General features: G+C 39.3%; 3 protein-coding genes across 3 annotated transcripts; 1 reads left to right on the top strand and 2 right to left on the bottom strand.

Moving 5' to 3' along the window:
- Positions 1-1,357: 1,357 nt before the first annotated feature.
- rragca (Ras-related GTP binding Ca) lies at positions 1,358-13,575 on the bottom strand. Its single transcript, XM_038710858.1, has 7 exons — positions 13,192-13,575; positions 10,584-10,787; positions 9,369-9,568; positions 6,299-6,413; positions 4,653-4,795; positions 4,167-4,315; positions 1,358-3,301 (listed from the first exon to the last, which is right to left on the bottom strand). The coding sequence occupies exons 1-7, from the start codon at positions 13,372-13,374 to the stop codon at positions 3,147-3,149; spliced, it is 1,149 nt and encodes a 382-aa protein (XP_038566786.1). The 5' UTR covers positions 13,375-13,575; the 3' UTR covers positions 1,358-3,146.
- Positions 13,576-14,535: 960 nt separating this feature from the next.
- LOC119897266 (c-Myc-binding protein-like) lies at positions 14,536-17,596 on the top strand. Its single transcript, XM_038710859.1, has 5 exons — positions 14,536-14,694; positions 15,178-15,250; positions 15,642-15,690; positions 15,893-16,022; positions 17,080-17,596. The coding sequence occupies exons 1-5, from the start codon at positions 14,680-14,682 to the stop codon at positions 17,125-17,127; spliced, it is 315 nt and encodes a 104-aa protein (XP_038566787.1). The 5' UTR covers positions 14,536-14,679; the 3' UTR covers positions 17,128-17,596.
- An 861-nt stretch (positions 17,597-18,457) lies between these two features.
- On the bottom strand, positions 18,458-20,054 carry gja9a (gap junction protein alpha 9a). The gene has a single exon (XM_038710857.1). It carries the CDS (start codon positions 19,934-19,936, stop codon positions 18,458-18,460), a length of 1,479 nt encoding a protein of 492 aa, XP_038566785.1. The 5' UTR covers positions 19,937-20,054.
- Between the last annotated feature and the right edge of the window lie 2,335 nt (positions 20,055-22,389).

Genomic DNA, 22,389 nt, shown 5'->3' with positions numbered 1-22,389 from the left:
GCATCTGTTCTTGTGTGGTGACACTTGAATTTCCCTGTGTGGGATCAATAAAATCTGTCCTTTTCATCAACATTAAAAGGACAATATAGACTACAATAGAAAAGTTTTTGACCTTCAAACCATCATAAACATGACCGCGCCCCTTCTCTGAATATGAAGTGACTTGCAGATCAACAAACCATCAGGCTGACAGGCCTAACCTATCTGCCATTAGGCCGTTGAGATATCACACTTTGCCTTAATTCACCATCTTTCAGTGGTGTCACACTTTATATTCCCTGGCATGGGTAGGCTACATGCGGATGCATAATTTATCTCAAATTAGCGCCTATTTGAGTAAGCATCAAAGCAAGGCGGCTAAGGTTGGAGGAGAGCTTAAGGAACCGCAGGGAAACCATGGCCAGGATTAATGCGGGAGATTTTTATAAGAAATTACTGGCTTAATGAAGTGGATAAAAAAGCTGTCAGTGTTTTATTGCATCTAAATTGTGTGGAAGTGGTGTTTAGCTGTCTCGCCTACTCCCCACATAATGGGTCGTGACAGTAGCTGTGAGGCTTATTTAACTTAACTGGTGAATAACTTGTATGGCGAAGCTATTCAGAGAATTGTTTTTATACTAAACCAGTAAGGGTATTTTTTCCCCCTCTTTCTTCTCACTCATCATAATGCCATATGAACAACAGCCAACTCAAGAAAACTGACAATTGTATCTAGTTCCATATTAGAGAATCACTTAAAAAAATACTATTTTGAGCATTTTAGCAAAGGCTGAAAATGTCATTTTGACTGTTAACATGTAGAAAATACCCAGGCAACATGAACTCGACTACAAATTGGACATGAGCTAAAGCCTATATTCTACATCAGGGCTGAATAATCCAATTTACTTTATTGTCATGCTCATTCTGAAGGCCCAATAACGGAAACAGGGGTTCTCTCTACTACTCACTGTGGTTACAGAAACTGTTGACATTTATAGCCATATTTAAAGGGCTGTATAATTCACCATACAGGATCAGCAAATGATGCACGCTTACTGTAAATTTAACAAGAATGAAAACAGATATTGGGCTTGGAGAAGGGGCAAGAATGAATAATACACTGTGGGGAACATTTGACTAGTCTTATGGCGCCATCTTGCGTTTGCTTGTAGGTTTGCATTAGATTAGATGGTAAGCAAAGGGCCATTTCAGAGCACCAATTCATTCTGCCTCTAACCTTAAAACATTACCTAAGACTGTTTTTCATTAGAGGTTTTACAAATATACCCAGATAAGTATTAAGATGATTTGGTGTCTTTTGATCTGATGTCTTTTAATTAACTTTATGTCGACAATTATGACACTGACAAAAACAAAATGTAAATGCTCATTTATTTCACATGGTATAGCATCACAATACATGAAATCATCATTCATCACAGTTCTGCTGTGCAAGTGCTTATTTTTAGGTGACTGATAACGACTGGTCGACAGGTTGAGAAGGTCTTGGGTCTGTTTCAAGAAGCAAGTTCACAGAGTTACCTGAATAACTTTGCAGAATAAAACCCCAAACACCTTCAAATCTGGAACAAAAACGTTTTACAGGCGTTTTACTCAGCAAAGTTATCAGGATAACATGTTAATCCTACTTTGTGAACCCCACATCTCACCCTTGATATAAACATACAGAAAATGCAACATCTTGTGTCGTAATGGCAAAAGTAATGAATTTTGGTCTTTTTCTCCTCCTTTGTGTTTTATTTTCTGGGTTAGTTTCATTTTCACTTTCTACCTTTGAGTACAATGAGCAGTGTTACAGCAATACAAGTTGTCAACACACCAATGTATGCATGCTTGGAATGGGTACATTTTGTTCTTGTGAATCCCGCTTAACAGAGCCAAACTCAATACAAAATATGGGTTAATAATTTTGGGCACGACTGAAACTGTAGGTGGAAAACATGCTAGTTTCAGCCAGTTCATGTCATCTTCCCATAATGTCATAGAAAGTCTATCTGGGGTGTGAACTCCTCAATCAGTCCTGCACCTCAACCCCACCTAATACATTTCCTTCTTACATGGCTTATTTTCATCATTTTACCGTTTCTGAATCATTTAATCATTTTGGCAGTGCTTTTGCAAAGACCAAACCCAAACTCATTTTTACAACCTATCATAAAGTCAAAGTTGAATTTTCAGTGGTGCACACGCAGAAAAGTTAATTCCACTGATTCAAAAGAGTTTAATTATGCTAAGCTGCTGTTACTGAGAAGAAGGCTCTTTCTGTAAAGGTCCTTCACCAGTACAGAGAAAGGGCCCTGTCTGGGATCTAATCACACCTTTTCACGGACATTGATACACACACACACACACACTCACTCACTCATGCATACACACAAATATATACCTGCATACACACACACACAAAAGACTACGATAGATGGACAGCACAATCCCTTTTCAGTCTACTAACAAACAAAACCTTGTTTTTCCCTTCACAAGTGAAACCAAAAAGCGAGTTCTGGGCAGCATTCAGGTAGGGTGAGGTGAGTGGTAGTGAGAGAAAGCTTGCACTGCAGACAAGCTTTATCTACATAAGGCCATCTCTGAACATGTGTGGGTTACGACTAGCGGTTCACATCCACCATCTTTTCCATCAGCACAGAAGTGGTCGGGGTGGGTTCATCACTAGACAGATTCCTGAAAACTGATATCACAGTTTGTCCATAGCAAGAGGATACAACAAGAGTTTGTTTTTACTCCTCACATTGTTCATTTCAGAGGGACCAGCAGCTAATTATCACAGCCTCTGACTGCTTTAAGAAATCCAAAGAAAGATCTCGAACCTCTTCTTGTCCAGGTGCAGTTTTACTCTCTTGATTTCCTCACAGCTAACACAGTGCCTTGCATTCACCTCAAACGAATGCTTGAATTTCCCTTCCATCTTAGCTTGAGAAGTCTGACCAGTCCAGTGTGCTCCAGTGCTGTCTTACACACTTGTGGCTCAAGCCGTCTCTCAGTACTTTAGGTGCTGGGAGCAAGGCATTGTGATTTGCGCGCAGGTGAGCCCCAGTTGAGTAGTCTTTCCTCTACAGGCTCTCCTGGCCCCTCTCCATCTTTCCTTTCCTCTACCCTCTTTTTAGTTTTTTGTTTTGCATCAGTGTCTAGACAGTGTTCCGCGGCGTGCCATTCAGTGCAACAGCCTTGGTGCAGGGTGAGCCAACCGCCTGCGAGCCCAGTGGACGCTGGGTGGAAACGCCCACCTCGAATACTTCATGGATGGCCTTCCGGAAACAATGGAAGTTGTAGTCTATCAATCCTAAGTAGGCAAGAAATATACAACAGATGGATTAGAGACATGTATGTCTTGCTTTGTAACAATATCTGCACAAAGAAAGTCTGTCAAAAGGCTTAATGTTTCAAACATGCTGCGGGTTGGGGGGTTAATAAACATGAAAACTGAAGGGAAAAAATGCAGTCAGTTGGATCATGTTAGGCTCTTAACTATTGTTTGCAATGCATTGCAAGAAAAGTCTGAGGAAAGGTAGTGATAAAAGAATCTCATAAACTAAGTTGTATAATAATTTTCATTCATCCCACTTCCCCATATATAAGTCCGTGCTTTCATCCCCATAAATAAGGTATTTTGTTAATCCCAAAAGCAACTTCTACATGACAAAGACAGAATAACAATGTAGTCCAATGCAATACCCATTCACAACATTTGTAAAGCTTATAATGTTTTCTCCCTCTGGAAACTGACAGGTGTTGATTTAACTCTATAGTCAAGGTTATCTCAGTTTGAGCTTGTGACTTTATAAAGAAAGCCAGTGTTACAAACTGGGCGAATAGAGGATATGCTTTTGAGTTTCTTTATAAAATGTGTAGGATCCATATTAGTGGCTACAAGTCAGCATATCTCCGCATCTGCTGCATCATCTTTTTAAACCAAAATCTGTGCACTATATTAAAGTGCAATACTAAGTTGTTGGTTCCATTTAATATACTTAAATGAAAAATATTACAATGTATATGTACCTCTGTATACATGTAAATCCAGCCTCGCTGCAGTGCTAGAATAACGTGGAAGAAAATATGAAAGCACTTGACTCAAGGCTGCATCCTCATTAGCCAAATTAAGCCAGATGAGCTCCAGGAGATCTCAGATTTCCCTGACAGTTTACCTTTGCGCTCGAAGCTTTCCTCTCGCAGGATGCAGACAAGGGCCAGGAACTTGGTGACCTCTTTCAGGTACAGCACAGTGGTGTTGTTGAGCTTGATGATGGCCATGGACTCCTTGTCGTAGGCGCTGCCGCTGCCGTCCTCCCTCAGACTGTTGTGGCATAACACAACACATTAATGTTCAGGGGAAAATGTGAAAAAAAAGATTCTAGCATTCGGATTACTTAAGCAAATAAATGCATAATGAAGTTCAATGAAAGCATTATTAGACAACACATGGGTGAACTCTGTATCTTTAAAGCATTAAGAATTTATAGAAAGTTAATTGAAAATCTACCTCCCTTTGGTTTTTAATTCACTTATTATAAAGTTTAAACTTACATAAATCTAAACTGCATCTGAATGACAGGAAGAGCTGAAAACAAAGCCATAACCCAACTCTGACTGCAATTACTACTGTTAAAATAAACAAATAAAAACGCACTCACCCATAGATGCAGGAGACGTCAATGACCACATCAATCATATCACAGCACAGCTCATAGGACTGCATGTCTACAGGAGAGCTGTCTGTGGCAATGTAGATCTTACTGACCACATCAAACAGAAAGGCCTTCTCTATCCCTGAATTCTGGCAGTGACAAATATTAGGCGACGAACAACAGAGAGGGAGAGAGACAAAGGAAAGATATAATAGATATAATAAAATAAAGAAGCAGGGTACTACTATCTGATGAGTTACACTGGACATATGTCCACAGTAAGGGTGGGTGATATGATGACAAATGTGAATGAGATGATACTAATTTAGCAGCTGTCAGACATTTTACTGGGCAATAACTAACTTTTTTGGATCGTTTGGTCTTTAAAATGTCAGACAAAAGTGAAATCACATTTTCCTGAAGCAGAAGTCATACAAGACCAAGAAAACTGGCAAATACTTACATTTGAGAATTTGGACCTGGTGAACTTTCTAATTACTTAAAAAGCTGAATGAATTATGAAAATTGTTGCCAATTAATATATAAATAAATAATACGACAAACGCATAATTGACTAATTATTTCAGCCCTAGATTTTCCATGCAGTTAATACTTTGGAAGTAATATATCTGGGTGTACAGTATTTAGGCCCCGCTCACAAATCAATGAGCAGGACTGCTTTATGGCAATATTTGTAAGGTATTTAATTTGCTCGATTAGGCATAAACAGAGATTCCTGCATATTTTATCCATTAACAAATCCTCAATTGATTTTCCAGAATTTCTCAATACACATAATAAAATGGGCCAAAAGTTGTGACAGCACTCTTATGGAAACCCGGTACTTCATCAGTAATAGTTATGGGGCTCCACTGGAATGCTCACCCATCATCTGGCACATAAAGGTTCATAAAGAAGAATTAAGCTTCACTTTGGTTCAGTTCACTTATCTTCACAAAGCTTCAAAATACAGGGTTTTACTTGCTGTTTTAGATGCAGCTTTAATCATCTGGTCATGACAGCATGTGTGCCAATAAACGACAAAACAGATAATAAGTCAGTGTTTCCCCTATATGCATTCAGGAGCGGCGGAGGCACAGTCTGATGGCACCAAGTTAAAGTTAAATGTTCTTTTAAGTATTTTTCATTACTTAATCATGAAATATAACATTTTACTTTGTGAAATGTTGACTACAGACATAAGTCAAAGACAAAGCTGGAGCATTACCCTCTTCAAGTAAATATTTGTCTGACATTGAAGACTTTTCTTAAACTATGTGAACTCTCTGGATACCGGAATAGTAAGTACATTTTGCAATAAAATGCAAATTTCATGTGAGGCAGGACTGTTTTTTGCACTCAATATCATGTATGCCCAGAGACAAATCTCTCCCAGTGACTGTCATCAACAGCAACATAATCAAAATGTATTATCAAGACTATGTTTGAGGAAGAAATCATATGCAGCATCCACGGCCAGCATTACAATCAAGGCCTTAAATGGCTAAATGGTGTTGGAGGAACTGCTAATCATATGTGCCTTCAGGGCTGGCAGTGACTCACATCACGCAGGCTGTCACACACAAATCACGCTGGTCAATGACAAACTCATTCCGGTTCAATCACACAAGTGTTGGCTGTTCTTTACTTACAGAAATGAAGATGTTCAGGAGGTTCTCCAGAGTGGGAAGCTGAGGGATGAGCTTCTGCACCACTTTGCTGAAGGCCTCAAAGATGGAGTGATCGTAAATACTCGTCAAGTAAAAGCTGAATGAGATAAAAAAACAAAAAAGGAAGTGAATAAACCGTTAGTAGCAGGAAACACTTCTCACTTCCTCAAAACACATATGAAAGCAGGTAAAATTACACATAGTCACGAGATCACATGACAGACACCGAATGCTAGAAAATAGCTGTTAATCAAAGCATTTAAGCCTGATTCAGACATAAAAACACAGCAATAAAAACTAAATGTTAGCAAAAAAAACTGTCTTCACGTGTCTGCGGCAAAACTGGACCCACATGACTAACGGACTTTGGTTACAGAGATATATATAAATAAAAATATCAGACCCCGGAGAAGCCAGTGGCTTGAGCCAAATGGAACAGTCTGCATACACTGCAGACAGCAGAAGCTCAACTTCACAGTGAAGAAAGCACCAGAGAGCCACAAAGAAGAGCAAAAAAAAAAAAAAAAAAAAAGGCTTCTCAGTGCCACCATATATCCAGGACCGACCGCTCTGGCTGTCTAACTGAAATAAACAACAATCTCACCCCACATAAAACACAGTGCAGCATGTGCCAACACAGCCAAACATCAACAGTAAAGCTGCTGCAGAGCTGACCAGGTTCAGCCAGGACAGCCTGTTTAATGTTGTACAAAACACATTTACAGTTTCTACTCATATTTTTTGATTAGGGCTGCAAAAAAAACATTATTTTAATTATCACGTAATCTATTGATTAATTTTTAAAATCATTTAGTCATAAAACTGTAAAACAAAAAAAGTTTGCCCAAATAAACATGGTATTGTTGGTTTTGTCTGATCAATAATTAAAAACCCCAAAATATATTATTTACAATGATAAATCAGAAAATAATACAGCTTCTCAAATGTGAGAAGTGTAACCAATAAATTTTTGGCATTTTGAGTAGATAAAAAAAAAAAAAAAAAAAAACTTGAGTGATTATATCAAATATCAAAATTGTTCCCAACCAACTGTCTTTCCATAAATTAATCGGTTATTCTTTCACATTATGGATTAATTTGTTGATGACTCAATTAGTAATCAGACATCTCCTGAGCCAAAACGTATTATTTTGACTGAGCATCAGACAATGGTGTGAACTACTGCACAGTAAGGACTTCAGCCTTCTCTCTACATCATACAAGTACGTCAGACCTTTGGAGAGCTCTGGTATGTGAAGCATAGGTCATGGTTTCTTCATTTAGGAGGTCAAAGCGGAATCTCACAGTAACACCAAAGGTATGCAGGGCACAGGCTGTTGTACATCAACACTTCCACTGTTAAACTAAGCCTTCCCTAATCCCATAATTCAAATTACTGTTGCTGTGCCAACCTGAGAGAGCTCAGTCATATCTAAGCTGCGACTGCGTTTTTGATCAATTTTGAACAACATTCTTACTGTAAGTTTTGTAACCATACAATGTGGGCTGTGGTTAAAACTCCTCCTGTCCAGCAACAGAGACATTCTCTGGATGGCCGATACTGAGTGTTGCAAAGGGTTTTTGGATCGGTCAAACGGTGAGTCTACAGTGATATTCAGTATCTTGCCATAACTTGTACAGTATGCACAACAGTTTTTTTTTGGCTCAGTTTTGGATCACACACCCAAAACCGGCAAAATGATGTGTGATTTTTGTCAGAATTTTCTCACCAACATCTTGACAGTTGTAAGCTTTTTAAGTTTAAAGTGACAAAACTATCCAGGTCTGGCACATGTGACATCACTAACTCAACTTGTGAGAAGGTGTGTGGTAACACCCTCTCACCAGTAGCTCAGTCAGTTAGGAACCTACTCTGGTTCAAATCCCCAGCTGACTGAGTCTGACTTGTTGACAATTGGGGTTTTCAGATGAGAGTGAGTTTAAGTTCTCTATTTTATTTGGACCACATGACACTTTCTTCCAATTTTTCTCTGCTAAAAAGTGTTTGTGCAGCTTAAACTTTAAAACTCCTAAACACAGCCTGTTGCAGGTGGGTTGAACAATTCACCCAGTAGTCTGGGTACATATAATGACACTCTGATCTCAAGGTGATGCTGTAAAAATCAAGTTTGCGTTTCCCCAATTATCTCAAAGTTCATCTCTTTAATCTCTTAAGTCATCTGCGTCTTTTCTTCTCTTCTGAAAAATGTCAAATGTTGCGTTTTTCGCGACTTGCTTGTATCCCGATCATTGCTGCTCGCAGCTATATTTTTATCTAGGGGTTGTACCAGAACAGGTTTACATGGTTTCAATTTCAAAAAACACCATATTTTTGTCATACATTGCTGCAGCACCTCTTTTCATCCCTGTGTTGAACTCTCCGTTTTAGCTACCGAGTGAAGCATCTCACTTCTATAAGATCTTTGTTGGGAGTTGCACATGTGCAGTACCTAGGTAAGGACTACTAGCCAATCAGAAGCAGAGTAGGGCTGGTCCTGACAAGCAAGGCAGTGTGATCCAAAACAAAGCAGGTCAGTCAAACATGATCCCGAAACACAGGAAGAACAACCATAACCAGTTTTGCAACCTAGACTGGAGCAAGATGTTTCAGAGGGGTAAGGGCATGTGCGTGTTTTAATGCAGTATTCTAAAATGAGTAGTAACATAGGACCCCCTGATGTCAAATGTGCCAATTTGATTTTCACATTGACTTAAGCCATTATTTATAACAGGTGTTCCATGTTTACTACCCAAGAATACCTAGATTTTGCATGTCTCATCTTACCCAGTCATGTAGACATATGTTTTCCACTTTTATAATGTCATAATATGTTACTAGGAAAAAGAGAAAGGCCCATTTGCATGACTTTTGTAGACTGCACACATATGGATAACAGGTGTGAGTCAACGTACTTGCATGAGACACCATGAATTTAAATTACTCTCTGTATCAACATCCTCTGTGATTGCATGGGTAGCAGGGGAAAAATAATTTCTTCTTCAGCCTTCTAGAGATATAGAAGTAAAATAATAAAGTGTTAATAAAGTGTACCTGAGATGCAGCTTTTCTAAGCTAGCGTCTGCCAGATCGTCATTGGCTCTCTGATGGATGTCTCGCTGGGTCTCGATCTTGTGATCGTCTGAGAGGCCGTCCACTTTATGGATAAACACCTCGAAGTTGATCTCTGGATTGACTCGGTAGGCCCGCGACACGGTGAGGTGAAGCCTGCCCAGGGCCTCCACATAATCATCCTGAGGTAGAAAGTAACATAGAAATACACATATGCAATACATCTTTATAAAAAAGCGAGACATAAAACTGGCCACAAACGCATTACAAAAATTTAAACTTCAAGTAGCCTATAGTCCTTACATTAGATCACAATTATCTTCTGCATTCATGCATACAAATGCTAAATAATTCATCACTTTTATATTTGTTATGCTGTCACTTTAAAACTATTGAGAACAAAACAAATAAGCTTCATTAAACATTTATACACCTCAAAAGTGCATATGACCATCTTCTGCTAGGATGAACCCTGAAAACACCCATTTTAAATATTTCAGTTCAGTTTAAGATTATACTTAAAAGATAAATTGCAATTACAAAAACTATGCGACAGCTAATCAGTAAAATCAACTGGAAAAACAAGACATGGCCTATTAAAAAAAGTGTTACAGGGATAACAGGTATGAGGAAATGTACTGCTGCTTTGTCTTCTGAAACAGCAAGACAAAAACAAGTCTCCCCAGATATCACTGTGTGACCAACTGCTGCAACAAATTGAATCTGATGCACCTCCTTGAGTACAAATAAGTGCTGCAATCAGATCAGCAGTGGCTAACATCGTCGCTGAGATTACTTCTTTAAAGCGCTTCATGTCATGGGGATAGCACTGGCATAAAAGCCGTGGCATGTAATTGACTTTTATCCTGGCTGCTCCGGCTGTTTATCACGGAGTTCATTCTCAAAGGGCTTCTACTGTAACTTACATCAACAGCGAGTACTAAAAAAAAAGTTTGTTTTCTTTATATGTGCAGTTTCACCAAGTAGCAAATATGTGAATGTCAGACAGTCTTTTATCAGATTTTGTGTTTGTAATATAAAATGTACAGCCAGTACCCAGAATTTAAATTCAATATATTTGAAACATGACACGGTTTTGTTTTATGTTCACAGCATGTAAAACAACACCAAAAGTGTTGACTTCACTTCCTGTGTTCATGACCATGTCAAATTAACCACTGTTTTACAGCTCTTTACCTGAGCATCAATGACAAATATCAAAGCCCCGGTTCCTCTGAAGATCATTTCATAGTCGAAGGTGGGGTCGAAGAAGTCAACCTGACCTGGGAAGTCCCAAATCTGGAAGTTGACAAAGGAGCTGCTCGAGATGTCGTCCTTGTAGATCTTGTTGGTACTCTCCAGGAACAAAGTCTCATTTGGAGACATTTTGTGGAACACCACCTGAAATCATAATTGAATACATATTTAAGTAGAATAAATGCAGACAGATTGTTTTTTTTTAAAGTCCTGAAATCACACCAAGTCCTGAAGGCTAGTATGATATCACACCAACATAATACTCAGAAAACCTTTTCATCTGACTACAGCCATACTACAACCTCTGGTGCTTGGGTCGATGACAGCCAAGAGACTAATTTAATGGATTGAAAATCCTCCTCACTACCATGTTTTCTGGTGCACATGGCTGTATTATTATTCATACAAATAAAAAAAATGATTTCATGAGATTTAATTCCTTTAAAATATCTCAAGCATTTGGGGTGCTTCGTTTGCCTACCTAGACAAACCTCCATTTGTCTTTTTGTACACATACCGCACAGCAGAGTGTATACTCTCTTTTCAACTTTTGCTTTGCTTTAATGTTCATTAAACAACTGTTTAACATTTTTATTAAATGTCTGACTTAAATATTTGCTACATATTCTTTAATCTCATTTGCCTACCAATCATAAGCATTTAACAATACAGCAAATAAATATAGGAATACATATAACGTGACTACAACTTTTTCAATAAGAGTTTTAGGGTTTTCTTCACTAGTTACACAGATAGTGATGTATTGTAAATGAAATAGCCTTACAATATGTTGCAAAATTACCTGCATCAGAATATAAATGTTTTCACTGGAGAGATTATCCCAACAGCACTGTATTCTGGTTTATGCTATGATTTAAGCATAAAGTCATAATTCGGATATCACACGCAGAGCACAATGGATAAAGACAAAACATTGCACACTCACTCTGACGCAACACACGTCACTCTATATTCAGCACTTTTCAGGTGCATGCTTTCAAACAGCAGACACTAAGACTGCAGCTGTAAGTGAAGTATGGGTTGATCAGGGTCTTGGTCTACTGAAAGCAGTAGCAGGTAGAAAATAAATTGCAGTGGGTTATGATGGAGGAACTGGAATGTTCTCTCCACAGCTGCCATTTTGAATCAGTGTGTGAGCCACTGAGGACATAGGCCAATGAACCAGCAAAAAGCCAAATCACATGTTTTCAGCCCATACTGGAGGCTTACAGGAGACTATTAATCTGAGACTTGACGGTGTGGGGATTATAGTAGAACAGTACAAGTGTGCATGTGCACTTCAGTACAGACAACTGCAATTGTTTACTTTTATGTCTTCAGGCATTGTCTGTAGGATATTCTTCTGGCTAGTCATGCTATATCCAGAATGATTCTACTTCCCCATTGAATGTTAACATAAATAATAAAATATCATAGAAGGCACAACTGCATCTCATCTATTATTCAACCACAGTGCCAGTCTGAAAGTGGTAGACTTGAGGAATATAATCAAGGCAGCTAACCTTGCTGTAGGAGTTAGCTGGATCATGCAAAAGCAAAGGCAATCAAATCAAGGATGGATTACCAAGAGGGAAAAATGGGCAACAACTCCAAGAGGCCCTAAAAAGCCCCAAGTTCACTGCATTTTAAGTGGTTTTGGTTTGGCTAATTGGAAATTTGTTAGGCTATGCCTTGTAATGGGACCATGTGTCTGGTCTAGATCAAATGAAATGTGTCAATATTAGATTTCGACAAACAAACAAAAACGTAATAAATATTTTAGTTCCTGCAGTTTTGTTTTACCTAAAAGAAAAAGACCACCAATATCATAAAGATGATTTAAGAAATACATAATGAAGGCATCTAAAACCGAGGTGCTTGTATGAATTTCTTTGGGCCTTCACCTACTAAGTATGTTGATCACAAGACAAGCTGCGTCAGGATCTTGGTGGTTTACCACGTCGGCTAAAAAACGTTACTGGGGGAAACCCTGGGAGTATTGGCTGCTCCCCCCCCCAAACTTGTTAATCCAGCCATGAATTAAATGCATAGGGGAAGATGCTGGCCAGACTGCAGGTGCTGTTCCTGCCTGGTGCACAGATTTAAAAGGAAAGTGTTACGGAAGGTGTGGTCGGTTTGCTGTCATGTGAGAGCTGCACATCAGACCTGCCCTATGCCTCACAACTGGGTGGGACTTAGTTATAATTGGCATGTTGGACAAGTTGTTAACCAAATAGTCACATGCTTTGTGTCCACATATCAGTAAAGATGCACCTAGCGTCTCTGTACACCTGGTTAATAATTCACAGCTACACTTACGTTAGCTAACACTTAAGGGTTACTAGTCATTAGCTGCGGTAGGTATTTTTATTTCAGTTTTTCCACTCTCATGTAGCTTGACATGTTACGTGCTGACAGATAGCTACAGTCCCTTGCGACATGCTAAACTAAGTCGTTAGCTATTTTGGCTAACGTCCCATTTACTTGCGTGAAGCTAGGGAAGGCGCCGCTCACCTCGAAAGGCTAACAGTTTCACATCTCTTCCTACCTTCTGTATGGATGATTTGCCGCTTCTTCTCAAACCCATAAGCAGGATTCTCGGTTTGCTGTCGGACGGCGCCGGGCTGTCCTCGATGTCGGCCTCCTCTTCACCATAACCGAAATCTTTGGGGAACGAGTCTGCAACCCCGTAGCTGTCAGCCAGCTGTTCCACCTCGTACTGAATCGACATTTTGACCTAACGACTGTCGCTTCCCCTCTTCCCCCCCTTACTTGTCGGTCTCCACACCCGTGTTTGTATCTGAAAATCGGTATGCAACACAAACTACCGTCACAGAATGAAAATAGTTTGTCAATAATGCCAGGGCTACTTGGAAACACGGAGCGTGATCCCACACATTTCCTAAGGATTTCCTCTCCCTTGAAAAAAAAACTCGCCCATTGGGTCCACCTCTTAATTCTGATTTGCTGTCTGGATTGAAATGCGATAAATGATTGGTCGACCTGCCTGTCACTCTACTGAGGTTTGTCGCTGTCACCTGACTAGTACTCAGACTTGTTTTGAGACCTATCACCCGAATAAAAAGCAAATACACGCTATGGACACAGCCGTTTAGAGCCGTTTGTGTTTTAATGTATCAATAATACATAATTCATACATTATTATTTGGTGTAAAAAAAGTGAACATTGGTGAAGGCTGTTAAAACGAACTAAAACAAAGTGGACAGCTGTGGTGTTCTGCAGTATTACCAGCAGATGGCGGCAGAAATCCACTACAGTAAAAATAAGGCTTTCAAGGTCTTTCTAAAATGTCGGAAATGATCGTTAAAACTCTAGAAAGACCCCTTAAAATGTATTTTTACGAAATACGGTTCACCCTTTGCTCAGCGGTGTGTGCTGAGAGGAAAAATACACAGACAGAAGAGGGACATGTAAGACCTTTGCACAGAGTTTCATAATGTGCAAGTTTTCATTTCAATTAAAGAAAATAACCTGTCAATTGTTAAAAGACCAATTTTATGTTGCCCTGTTGACTGTTATTATTTTATTTGTTTTTATTTAATCTCAGTACCCATTCCCTACAAGAGGCCTTTATCTCCTGCCAAGCCGTTATGGTAAACAAGAAACATAATTAGCCTGGTAAAATAAAGATATAATAATAATAAAATAAAAATTAATTAAAGCTTTGGGTCTATCAAGACCCAAAGAGTCGTAGCCATGGCATTACGATTTTTATAAATACTTAGGCCATGAGTCAAACGCTCTCAGCAAATAAAACCAACAGCCAATGTACTAAAAAAAAGACTGTCCCGGTCAACGCTTGGGGGAAGATATGTTGTTTTTTTTCAAGGAACACCTGAAAGCAGCATCCAGCCCAGCAGAGCCGCGTTGCTTGAAGGAAGGTGACAAACGAAAGTTAACTTCTCCGACCGGCCGCCAGAGATTAGCTGGGTGTACCTGGCTTTCAATATCAGGCAGGACACAAAACATTGTGTCTGTAAGAACAACAACATCATCTTTGTAGCCTACATCACTATGGCACATTATAGAGTAAGTGTGTTTGCTGTCGCTTTACTGTTAACGAATGCTCTGTACAAACTGTTCCTTGTCTAGTAACCGTAAGCTAGCTAAGCTAATATTAGCACGCTGGGAGGTCACAAGGTGTTCATCAGTGAGGAGGCTGACCACCTGTGACATCTCATGTTTTGGAATGGAGGTTGTAAATATTTGTGGATACACCTAACAGGGAACCGAAAAGATAATAAGGCAACAAACCAACTGCAAACTGATTTTTGAACGAGTGATTTTTGTTTGTCTATTTTTTGCTTCAGGTCATCATTTGATAATTTTATGTCTAAAATTAACTTACCTTAACTGTTAACTTAGAGGACTAACAAGCAGGGCACTTAGGCAACGAGTGAGTGGAAATTATACCATGATATTTGACTTCTAACGTCTCACTTCTAGTTAATGAACTAGATCTGACAGTTGATAGTTTTGTAATCAGTTGTTGCCTGACTTTTCCTCCTGCAGGCTCCAGACCCCAAAAGGGAACAGTTTCGGAGATACTTGGAGAAAGCCGGTGTAGTTGACAGTCTCACCAGTGGTATGGCACATTTATTAACATATTGAAGCACTGCTTTGTTGGTAATAGGAAAATGTTTAAAAGATGCCAACACAAGAGCGTAAATCCAGAACTGAACATCTGAAAATGTTGTTCCACAAAACTTTTTTTTTTCTTTTAACAAAGCAAAGAACAAATTATGCCAAACTTCTCAAATGCATTTTAATGGTGTCTTTAGTAGTAGCACAATAACTTTGCCTGAATAAATACAGTCTAAAGTTAGCAAAATTATTACTTGACTCGGGAAATATCCATTCAAATACAATGTCAAGAATCTACAAAACCATTTTCTGTCAACAGTAAAGTTTTGGTATCCAAAAAGTACTGAAGTTGATACCTGTTGCCTGAACTGTTTTTCACTCCTGGATTTCAGTTCTAGTGGCTTTGTATGAACAACCAGAAAAGCCCAACAATGCTCTGGAGTATCCTTTTAGACACACAAACAGACTCTACTGAACCCGTGAGTGGTTGTAGAAATTGTCTCCTGGTTTAGTTGGTAGTGAGTTGATCCCCACCTGTCACTCATACACAAATAATACTCATAATAATAAAGATAAATGTTAAGAATTCACTTAATAAAGGAGGCAACTGCTTCCTGTAGATTCTTTAACCAACTCCTTCCAGATTTGTCAAGGAGCACCTCGGTGCTGGTGGCTTGACTTCCGCAGACACAGAGGCTCTGCAGCAGGAGGTGATTGACTTGAGACAGAGGTGTGCATGTCTGGCCGAGGAAAACAAAGACCTCAAAACACGGGTAAGCTTATCGTAAAAGTTATGCGTGTCATTTACCGGTTAAAGCACCTAACTAATGGAAAGGCTGCCCTACAAGGTAGCTATGGTAAATGATCTATGCTTGTATAATACAAGGTTGTTTATTTATCATTATACAGCACAAGGCTGCAAAACAACATTTGTAGTTCCTGCTACACATTCAACATATAATTTAAGTGTAGGCTATATTAAAATACAGTAATGTTTAAAATAAAATTAAACAATACAGTTTATATATATATATATATATATATACACCCCGAATATTCCACGGCGCATTTTTTGAATTTGCATGGGGTGAATGTAAACAGCAGCAACCAGATGATAGAATGAAAGTTTCTTTTTCACAATAAACAGTCATTTGGGAAACAGAGTCCATCTTGACTGCATTTGTGCACCAAGCATCATCAATGTAAAACACAGAGTCCATTTCCTCTCATCTTGCCTGGGTCTTGCACTGAAGTCATAAACACCGTTGTCATTTACAAGAGAGTGTACTTTATGCATAAACTTAAACACTTTGGAGTGGACTTAACAGATACTGGTACTTTTCTATCATTAATTTGTGGAGAGCATTCTCACTTTTGGTCTTATTACTTGATACTTCTCGCTGTATGTAGTAAACATGACAAACTAAGTTTATTTTGTCTAGTAAGATTTGGGGTCAACAACAACACAGTATGACACTGCTCATTGAGTGTGCGTATCACATCCTCTATGGCGAATATGACATTTTGCTACCAGGACAAGGATATAGGGTACTGCCGTTGTGGACTACCAGTGCTCAAAGATCAATCATACCTTCCAATATAGCTCTGTTTAAACAAATCCTTGATGGCATGAGAGTCGTGCCACTGGCATTTTGTTGTACTTGATGTTTGATCGTTGGTAAGGTTGTGGGGCAGTCTGCTAATTAATGTCTGACTTGTACTGTAATGTCCTTTGTTGTATTTGTCCGACAGTTGCCTCAGACAAAAGGAATCTCCAAAAGGATAATAAACTAAACTAACATGGGTGTACTTTCTTCTCCATTTCTGTAGCTGCAGCGTTATGAACCTGTATCAGAGGATGGGACCACAGCTGACTAGACTCAGCAAAGCTTTGGTTTGAGGAATGTATTTTTTGTTTAAATTGTCACTTTTGAATTAAAAGACAAGACGACACTTTAAAAGTGAAAGCCAAGAATTGTTATGTAGCTGTGCTGTTTTTTTTATTTTAGTTTCTAATTTGTTTCTTAGAATCTAACTTATTCTGTACATGTATGTATGTATATATATATATATAAGTTGTTATTTCAGTCTTAAGTATAGCTTTACAATAGAACATACCCTCCTATGTGACTAGACATGCCAGTTCTTAAGACGTGGGACTTTTCTTGAGGGGTCTATGTTAGAATATAACACATCTCTGATTATTGTATTTTTCTGGCATTGTTATAAACAGTGCATGACAGCACTTAATCCTTTATTTCCAAAGGTCTGGTGTAAGTGAACAATTTTCAGTAAAAAGCTTTAAAATGTAAGTGGCTGGTAAAATAAAGCACAGTCTTGTAATTAAGTTATTGTTGAACTAATTTCTAATCTGTATCAATCAGGCTTTTGTTGGAATATAAATTTTGTTAATGTCTACATCAATATTGCATAAGTCAGTATTCTACATGTGCAATGATGACATATTAACAAAATCCCCATAAGACACAAACCAGGTACAACACTAATGCAGAGTGAAATGCAGACCTTAGGGACCAGGATTTAATAATAATTTGCAGCTGTTCCTTCAGGGACAAACAGAAACTATCAAGCAGGAACGTAATCCAACAGTACTGTTGTTGGTGAGGATAGCGGAGGGTTGTTGGCATCTTATTGATATGCACAGGAAACTGACATGAGACATAACAGATTTTTATCATTGTGGATTAAAACGCAACCAATGGTAGCACATTTTCCTAAATCTGTACAGGTCAACTCATTATCTCTTCTCCATTTTAGACGTGACTAACTGAAAAACAGCACTTGTTACAGCTCATCTATATTTGGCTCAGTGGGGGCCTGTCTAATCTTGGACTAGACCATCAAGATGTATGATGCAGCTGTTTGCCCACATGTTAACTAATTTTGTTGTAATCCATACAGTTTGACACAATAGAAAACACGCTTTATTCCAAAAGCAAACACAAAAATATATAAAGATACAGTACACAGTTCTGTTGTTTCATATTTTATTATGTCACCCAAAGGAAATTATAAATGTCAATTGCATTGGTTGAAATGCATTTAAAATAAAAGCACAGATTAAACAAAATATTAGCAAACGCTCACCAGTTTGAAGGCAGATTAGAGGACTGTTAAATCCAAATGGTGAATATACCAGGAACATGGATTGGCGATAATGCAAATAAGGCCCAGTTTGTTTTGAAGTTTAGATTTGCAGGTCTGACGCTCGTCTGCTGCTTGTATTGCTTGCCATCGATGTTTTGCAGTTGGAAGAAGGTGGTCTGGAATTGTACATGGATCCTGAGCTGGAGTCCTCCAGTGACTCAGGGGTGGAGGGCCGGCTTTGATGGCTGGTGTCTAATTTTGACTGTGTTGGAGAGGGAGGTCCACTACTGGCTTTTGCAGCCCCATATGAATCTGTGTCAGAGCTTTTACCCTCTAACACGGTGGAGCAAATGAAAGAGCTATGAGCCTTCCATGGCCTCTTCGATGCACTGACTGGCAGCGTGGGGAAGGAGGAAGTGTGAGCTGCCCTATGTTGGCATTTTGGAGAGTCTAGGCTATCTCTTCTACTGCTGTTCTCCTCCTTACTGTGTGAGGGGAAATGCAAAAAGTCCTCAGCCTCCTGCGTTGGATTAATCGGGGAGTCACAGCACGGAGAGCAGGGCTCCTTGGTAGTCAAGGTGTAGTTATAATCTGGGGGTCTTTGAGCTGCACATCTGGAATCCTCCAAATCCTGCTGATTGGCCAGCTCACCCTGGGGTTGAAAAGTTGAAGATTTGATAAGGCTTGGGTAAATGCCCTGCGCCTTCTCCGTCAAGAGGTTGTAGTCACCAGGTGCAGAGGCAATTGTTACCCTTCGGGCAGCACATATTTGCACAACAGATTCTTTTTTACACTTCACAGAGTAGTCATCAAGTTCATCTCTCTCGTCTCTCAAGTGAGGGTACAAGTCCAGGATGCCCTCTTTGATCTTCTTGTAACTAAGATGCATGATCTCCAAGATGTTTAGGAAGAGGGAAATTCCAGCAATGCATTGCATGAACACCATGAAGACACTTTTCTCTGTTGGTCTGGAAACATAACAATCTACAGAATTGGGACAAGGATCCCGTTCACACTTGAAGAGTGGGTAGAGGTGAAAGCCATAAAGGAGGTACTGGCCTGTCATGAAGGCCACTTCAACGACAGAGCGGGTGACAATGTGAGCCACGTAGGTACGCAGCAGGGAACCCCTCAGAGGAGCTTTATTAAGCTTCCCCTGATCAAGCTGTTTCATTTCCCGCTCGATCCTCTTCCTGGCTTCTGCCAACTCCACATCCACCAACTCCAGCTCCCTCCGCAGCAGTACCTTCTTCTTCTGCCGCTCCTTCTCCAGGGCCCGCAGCCTGTAGAGAGCGTGGCCCATGTAAACCAGTGAGGGAGAAGACACAAAAATGACCTGCAGCACCCAGTAGCGGATGAGGGAGATGGGGAAAGCCAGATCGTAGCACACGTTCCTGCATCCAGGCTGCTCAGTGTTGCATATGAAGTCAGCCTGCTCATCGTTCCATACGTCCTCAGCTGCCACCCCGAGGACCAGCATACGGAAGATGAACAGGATGGTGAGCCAGATCTTGCCTACCATAGTGGAATGGATATGAACCTCCTCCAAAATCCCCCCAAGGAAGTTCCAGTCCCCCATCTTCACTCTGCCATTGTGACTTACAGAAAGTCAGTGACAGAGAGAGATGAAATAATTAGGGAAGAAAATCTTCTGAAACTGTTAAAAATTAGTATCTATAAAGGTAGTATAATGAACATATAGGAACAAGAGATACAGTACAACCTTCAGGAAATAAGATTTTAAGACAGACAGGAAAGGCATATTGAAAATGTAAAGAGCTTTTCAGGTTAAAATGAACAAAGTATACAAGAGCAAAATTAGCTGTAAACCACCAAAAACCCCAGACAGAGTTGTTTGTGAAAATAATCATTTAAATTTTCCAGTAACAATGGAAGAATTAAAAATTTGCAGTACCTCTGAAGAAGAAAAATGAAACATTAACTAGTAGCAAAAAGTGAAGTAAAAATGAACAGCGTCACATATTTGCAAAAAGATCAAAAATTCAAAAGATCAAAATTCTCCAAAAAGGACTTGTATATCAAGTAAAACATTCCCTTGGCATGTCAGCTATCCAGTTTTGTTTTACTAAAACCATTCCTCTCAGCAGTGTCATTATATAAACTCAGAGCAGAGCTCTGTGCACTCGCCGTTTCCATTTACCTTGCAGTAGCATGGACAGACTGCTGGTGTTGACTTAAATCTCCTCGGGTCATGCAGCCAAATCACCAAAAAGATTTAAAAAATCGTTAGTGCCCTCCACATGAGTTCCTGCGCATCACCCAAATTTCAGTGACCCGCCTATGCCCCAGTGTTGCCAAAAACAAAGTGGGAACAACCGAGCTGCTCAGGGACGGTTGCCAACACTACTTTGGCCAGAAATAGTCAATACCAACAGCTTCACTGATGTATTTAGATCATGGCCCCACAGTGATGGGGTTGTAACCAGTTGTAACACAGATAATGACCTTTTTTTGTATTTTTTTACCTTTCCAAACAGAAATGCTGCATGCGTTCAACAGCAGAGATGGTACCTCACTGACCACATTTTTGTGATTTATTTGGGTGTGCACATTTGGTGTGGGTGTAAATAACCAAGCAGTTTCTAAATAGGTGCTTTGCAAGTCCATACTACATGCTTAGGATTTATTAGCACTCAATTGTTCAAGTCTGTTTGCTCCGTATATACAAACAACACAGAGAATCAACACCGTGGCTGGAATCCCCACATTATCAATAGCAGTCAGTTATCCACACAGGCTTTGTACAATCAATAGTTTGCTACTATAGTGAAATAATCAATGAGTCATCATGTCCGATTTCATACTCTGCTGCTCCTGTCTGGATGTTAAGTTCTCATGTACTTGAAATATTATTTTATCACATTTACAAGAAATCTATCACAATCATTTAATGTGCTTGGCTTCTGCTGTTCGCTAGATTCACACCGTCCAATTCTAAATACTTTTAAATGTCTTTGTGTGATAAATATGCTTGTTATCTGACTGAGGTCAGTCATGATGTTACAGCTTCACACCCACAATGTGAAATGTTTATTAATTCTCAAATTGTTATTTGGCTTTACAGAGCAAGACAGACTATCTAGTGTGTGTGAGTTGGGATATTTGTTATCAATAGGAAAAAGCAAACCATACCCCTGAACTGGCCTAATGTGTGTGTTGACAAGACTCAACCCACCAGCTTAGTGTTCTCGTCTGTGAGTACGAAGTTATCATAAACTGAACTTACCCCTCTGACCTCGAATCTCTCATTACCAAACCAGCAGAGCAGGATTGATTCAGACCAGTCTGGTACAAACACATTAGGGGTACAGTGGGTCACACTGGGGTAACATATTGGGAAACTCTCAGTGCTATTTCCCCTTGTTTTTCTTCCAATCACAGTAATCAATTTTGACTTGTACTTGTACAGTTCAGTGCATTGTCCGGCTTACTATCAACACAAATCGTTGTTTTAAACTGAAAGTGTTCATGTTCATTTGTCTTATAACATCACTGGAGAGGATCTCTACAATTCACTTCAGTTCTAACTTCCATGTTGGTAAAAGCAAAAGTCCAGTATTTAGGTCTAAAATAATTAATTAAGGTATTTTATAAGATCATCACTTTAATTTGAATAAACTGCAACTTTTTCTGAATTGTAAGATGTTCACCAGTTGAAGCTAATGTATCTGTTGTCTTTAGGACCTTTGGGCCAAACCAAACCAAATTCAGAGAAACCACAGTATTATTTTCAGTATTTCAAAGTAAGATCCTCATTAACTCTTTAATAGGAAATAACACATATCCGATTTCCGACTGCTGTTCTACATAAGGCAACATCCCATTTCCCACTGTTTGAGAGTTGAAGAAAAGTTCATCATAATTGAATACTGATGCCCTAAGTTATATTGATCTATATTGATCTCTCTTGAGCTCAGTTTGGAAACTATGGGATTTTCCACATACTGTAAAAGAGCAAAAGCAGTCTCTGCAGCATCAAACAGCAGACTGCTATATACAAACAATGAAACA

The sequence above is a fragment of the Micropterus salmoides genome, unplaced genomic scaffold (genome assembly GCF_014851395.1).
Source record: "Micropterus salmoides isolate LMB-PRFRI ecotype aquatic unplaced genomic scaffold, ASM1485139v1 Ms_hic_scaffold_11, whole genome shotgun sequence".
In the NCBI taxonomy this organism is placed as follows: domain Eukaryota; kingdom Metazoa; phylum Chordata; class Actinopteri; order Centrarchiformes; family Centrarchidae; genus Micropterus; species Micropterus salmoides.
Note: the sequence above shows the minus strand (reverse complement) of the source record. Positions and strands in the feature narration are given on the sequence as shown.

Coding starts and splice junctions, on each gene's coding strand:
- rragca (XM_038710858.1), bottom strand. CDS start 13,374: ATGTCGATTCAGTACGAGGTGGAACAGCTGGCTGACAGCTACGGGGTT. Junction 4,796..6,298: donor TCCTGAACATCTTCATTTCT/GTAAGTAAAGAA, acceptor TGTCACTGCCAG/AATTCAGGGATAGAGAAGGC. Junction 3,302..4,166: donor GGAAAGCTTCGAGCGCAAAG/GTAAACTGTCAG, acceptor TTGCCTACTTAG/GATTGATAGACTACAACTTC.
- LOC119897266 (XM_038710859.1), top strand. Junction 15,251..15,641: donor AGTTGACAGTCTCACCAGTG/GTATGGCACATT, acceptor CCTGGATTTCAG/TTCTAGTGGCTTTGTATGAA. Junction 16,023..17,079: donor ACAAAGACCTCAAAACACGG/GTAAGCTTATCG, acceptor CCATTTCTGTAG/CTGCAGCGTTATGAACCTGT.
- gja9a (XM_038710857.1), bottom strand. CDS start 19,936: ATGGGGGACTGGAACTTCCTTGGGGGGATTTTGGAGGAGGTTCATATC.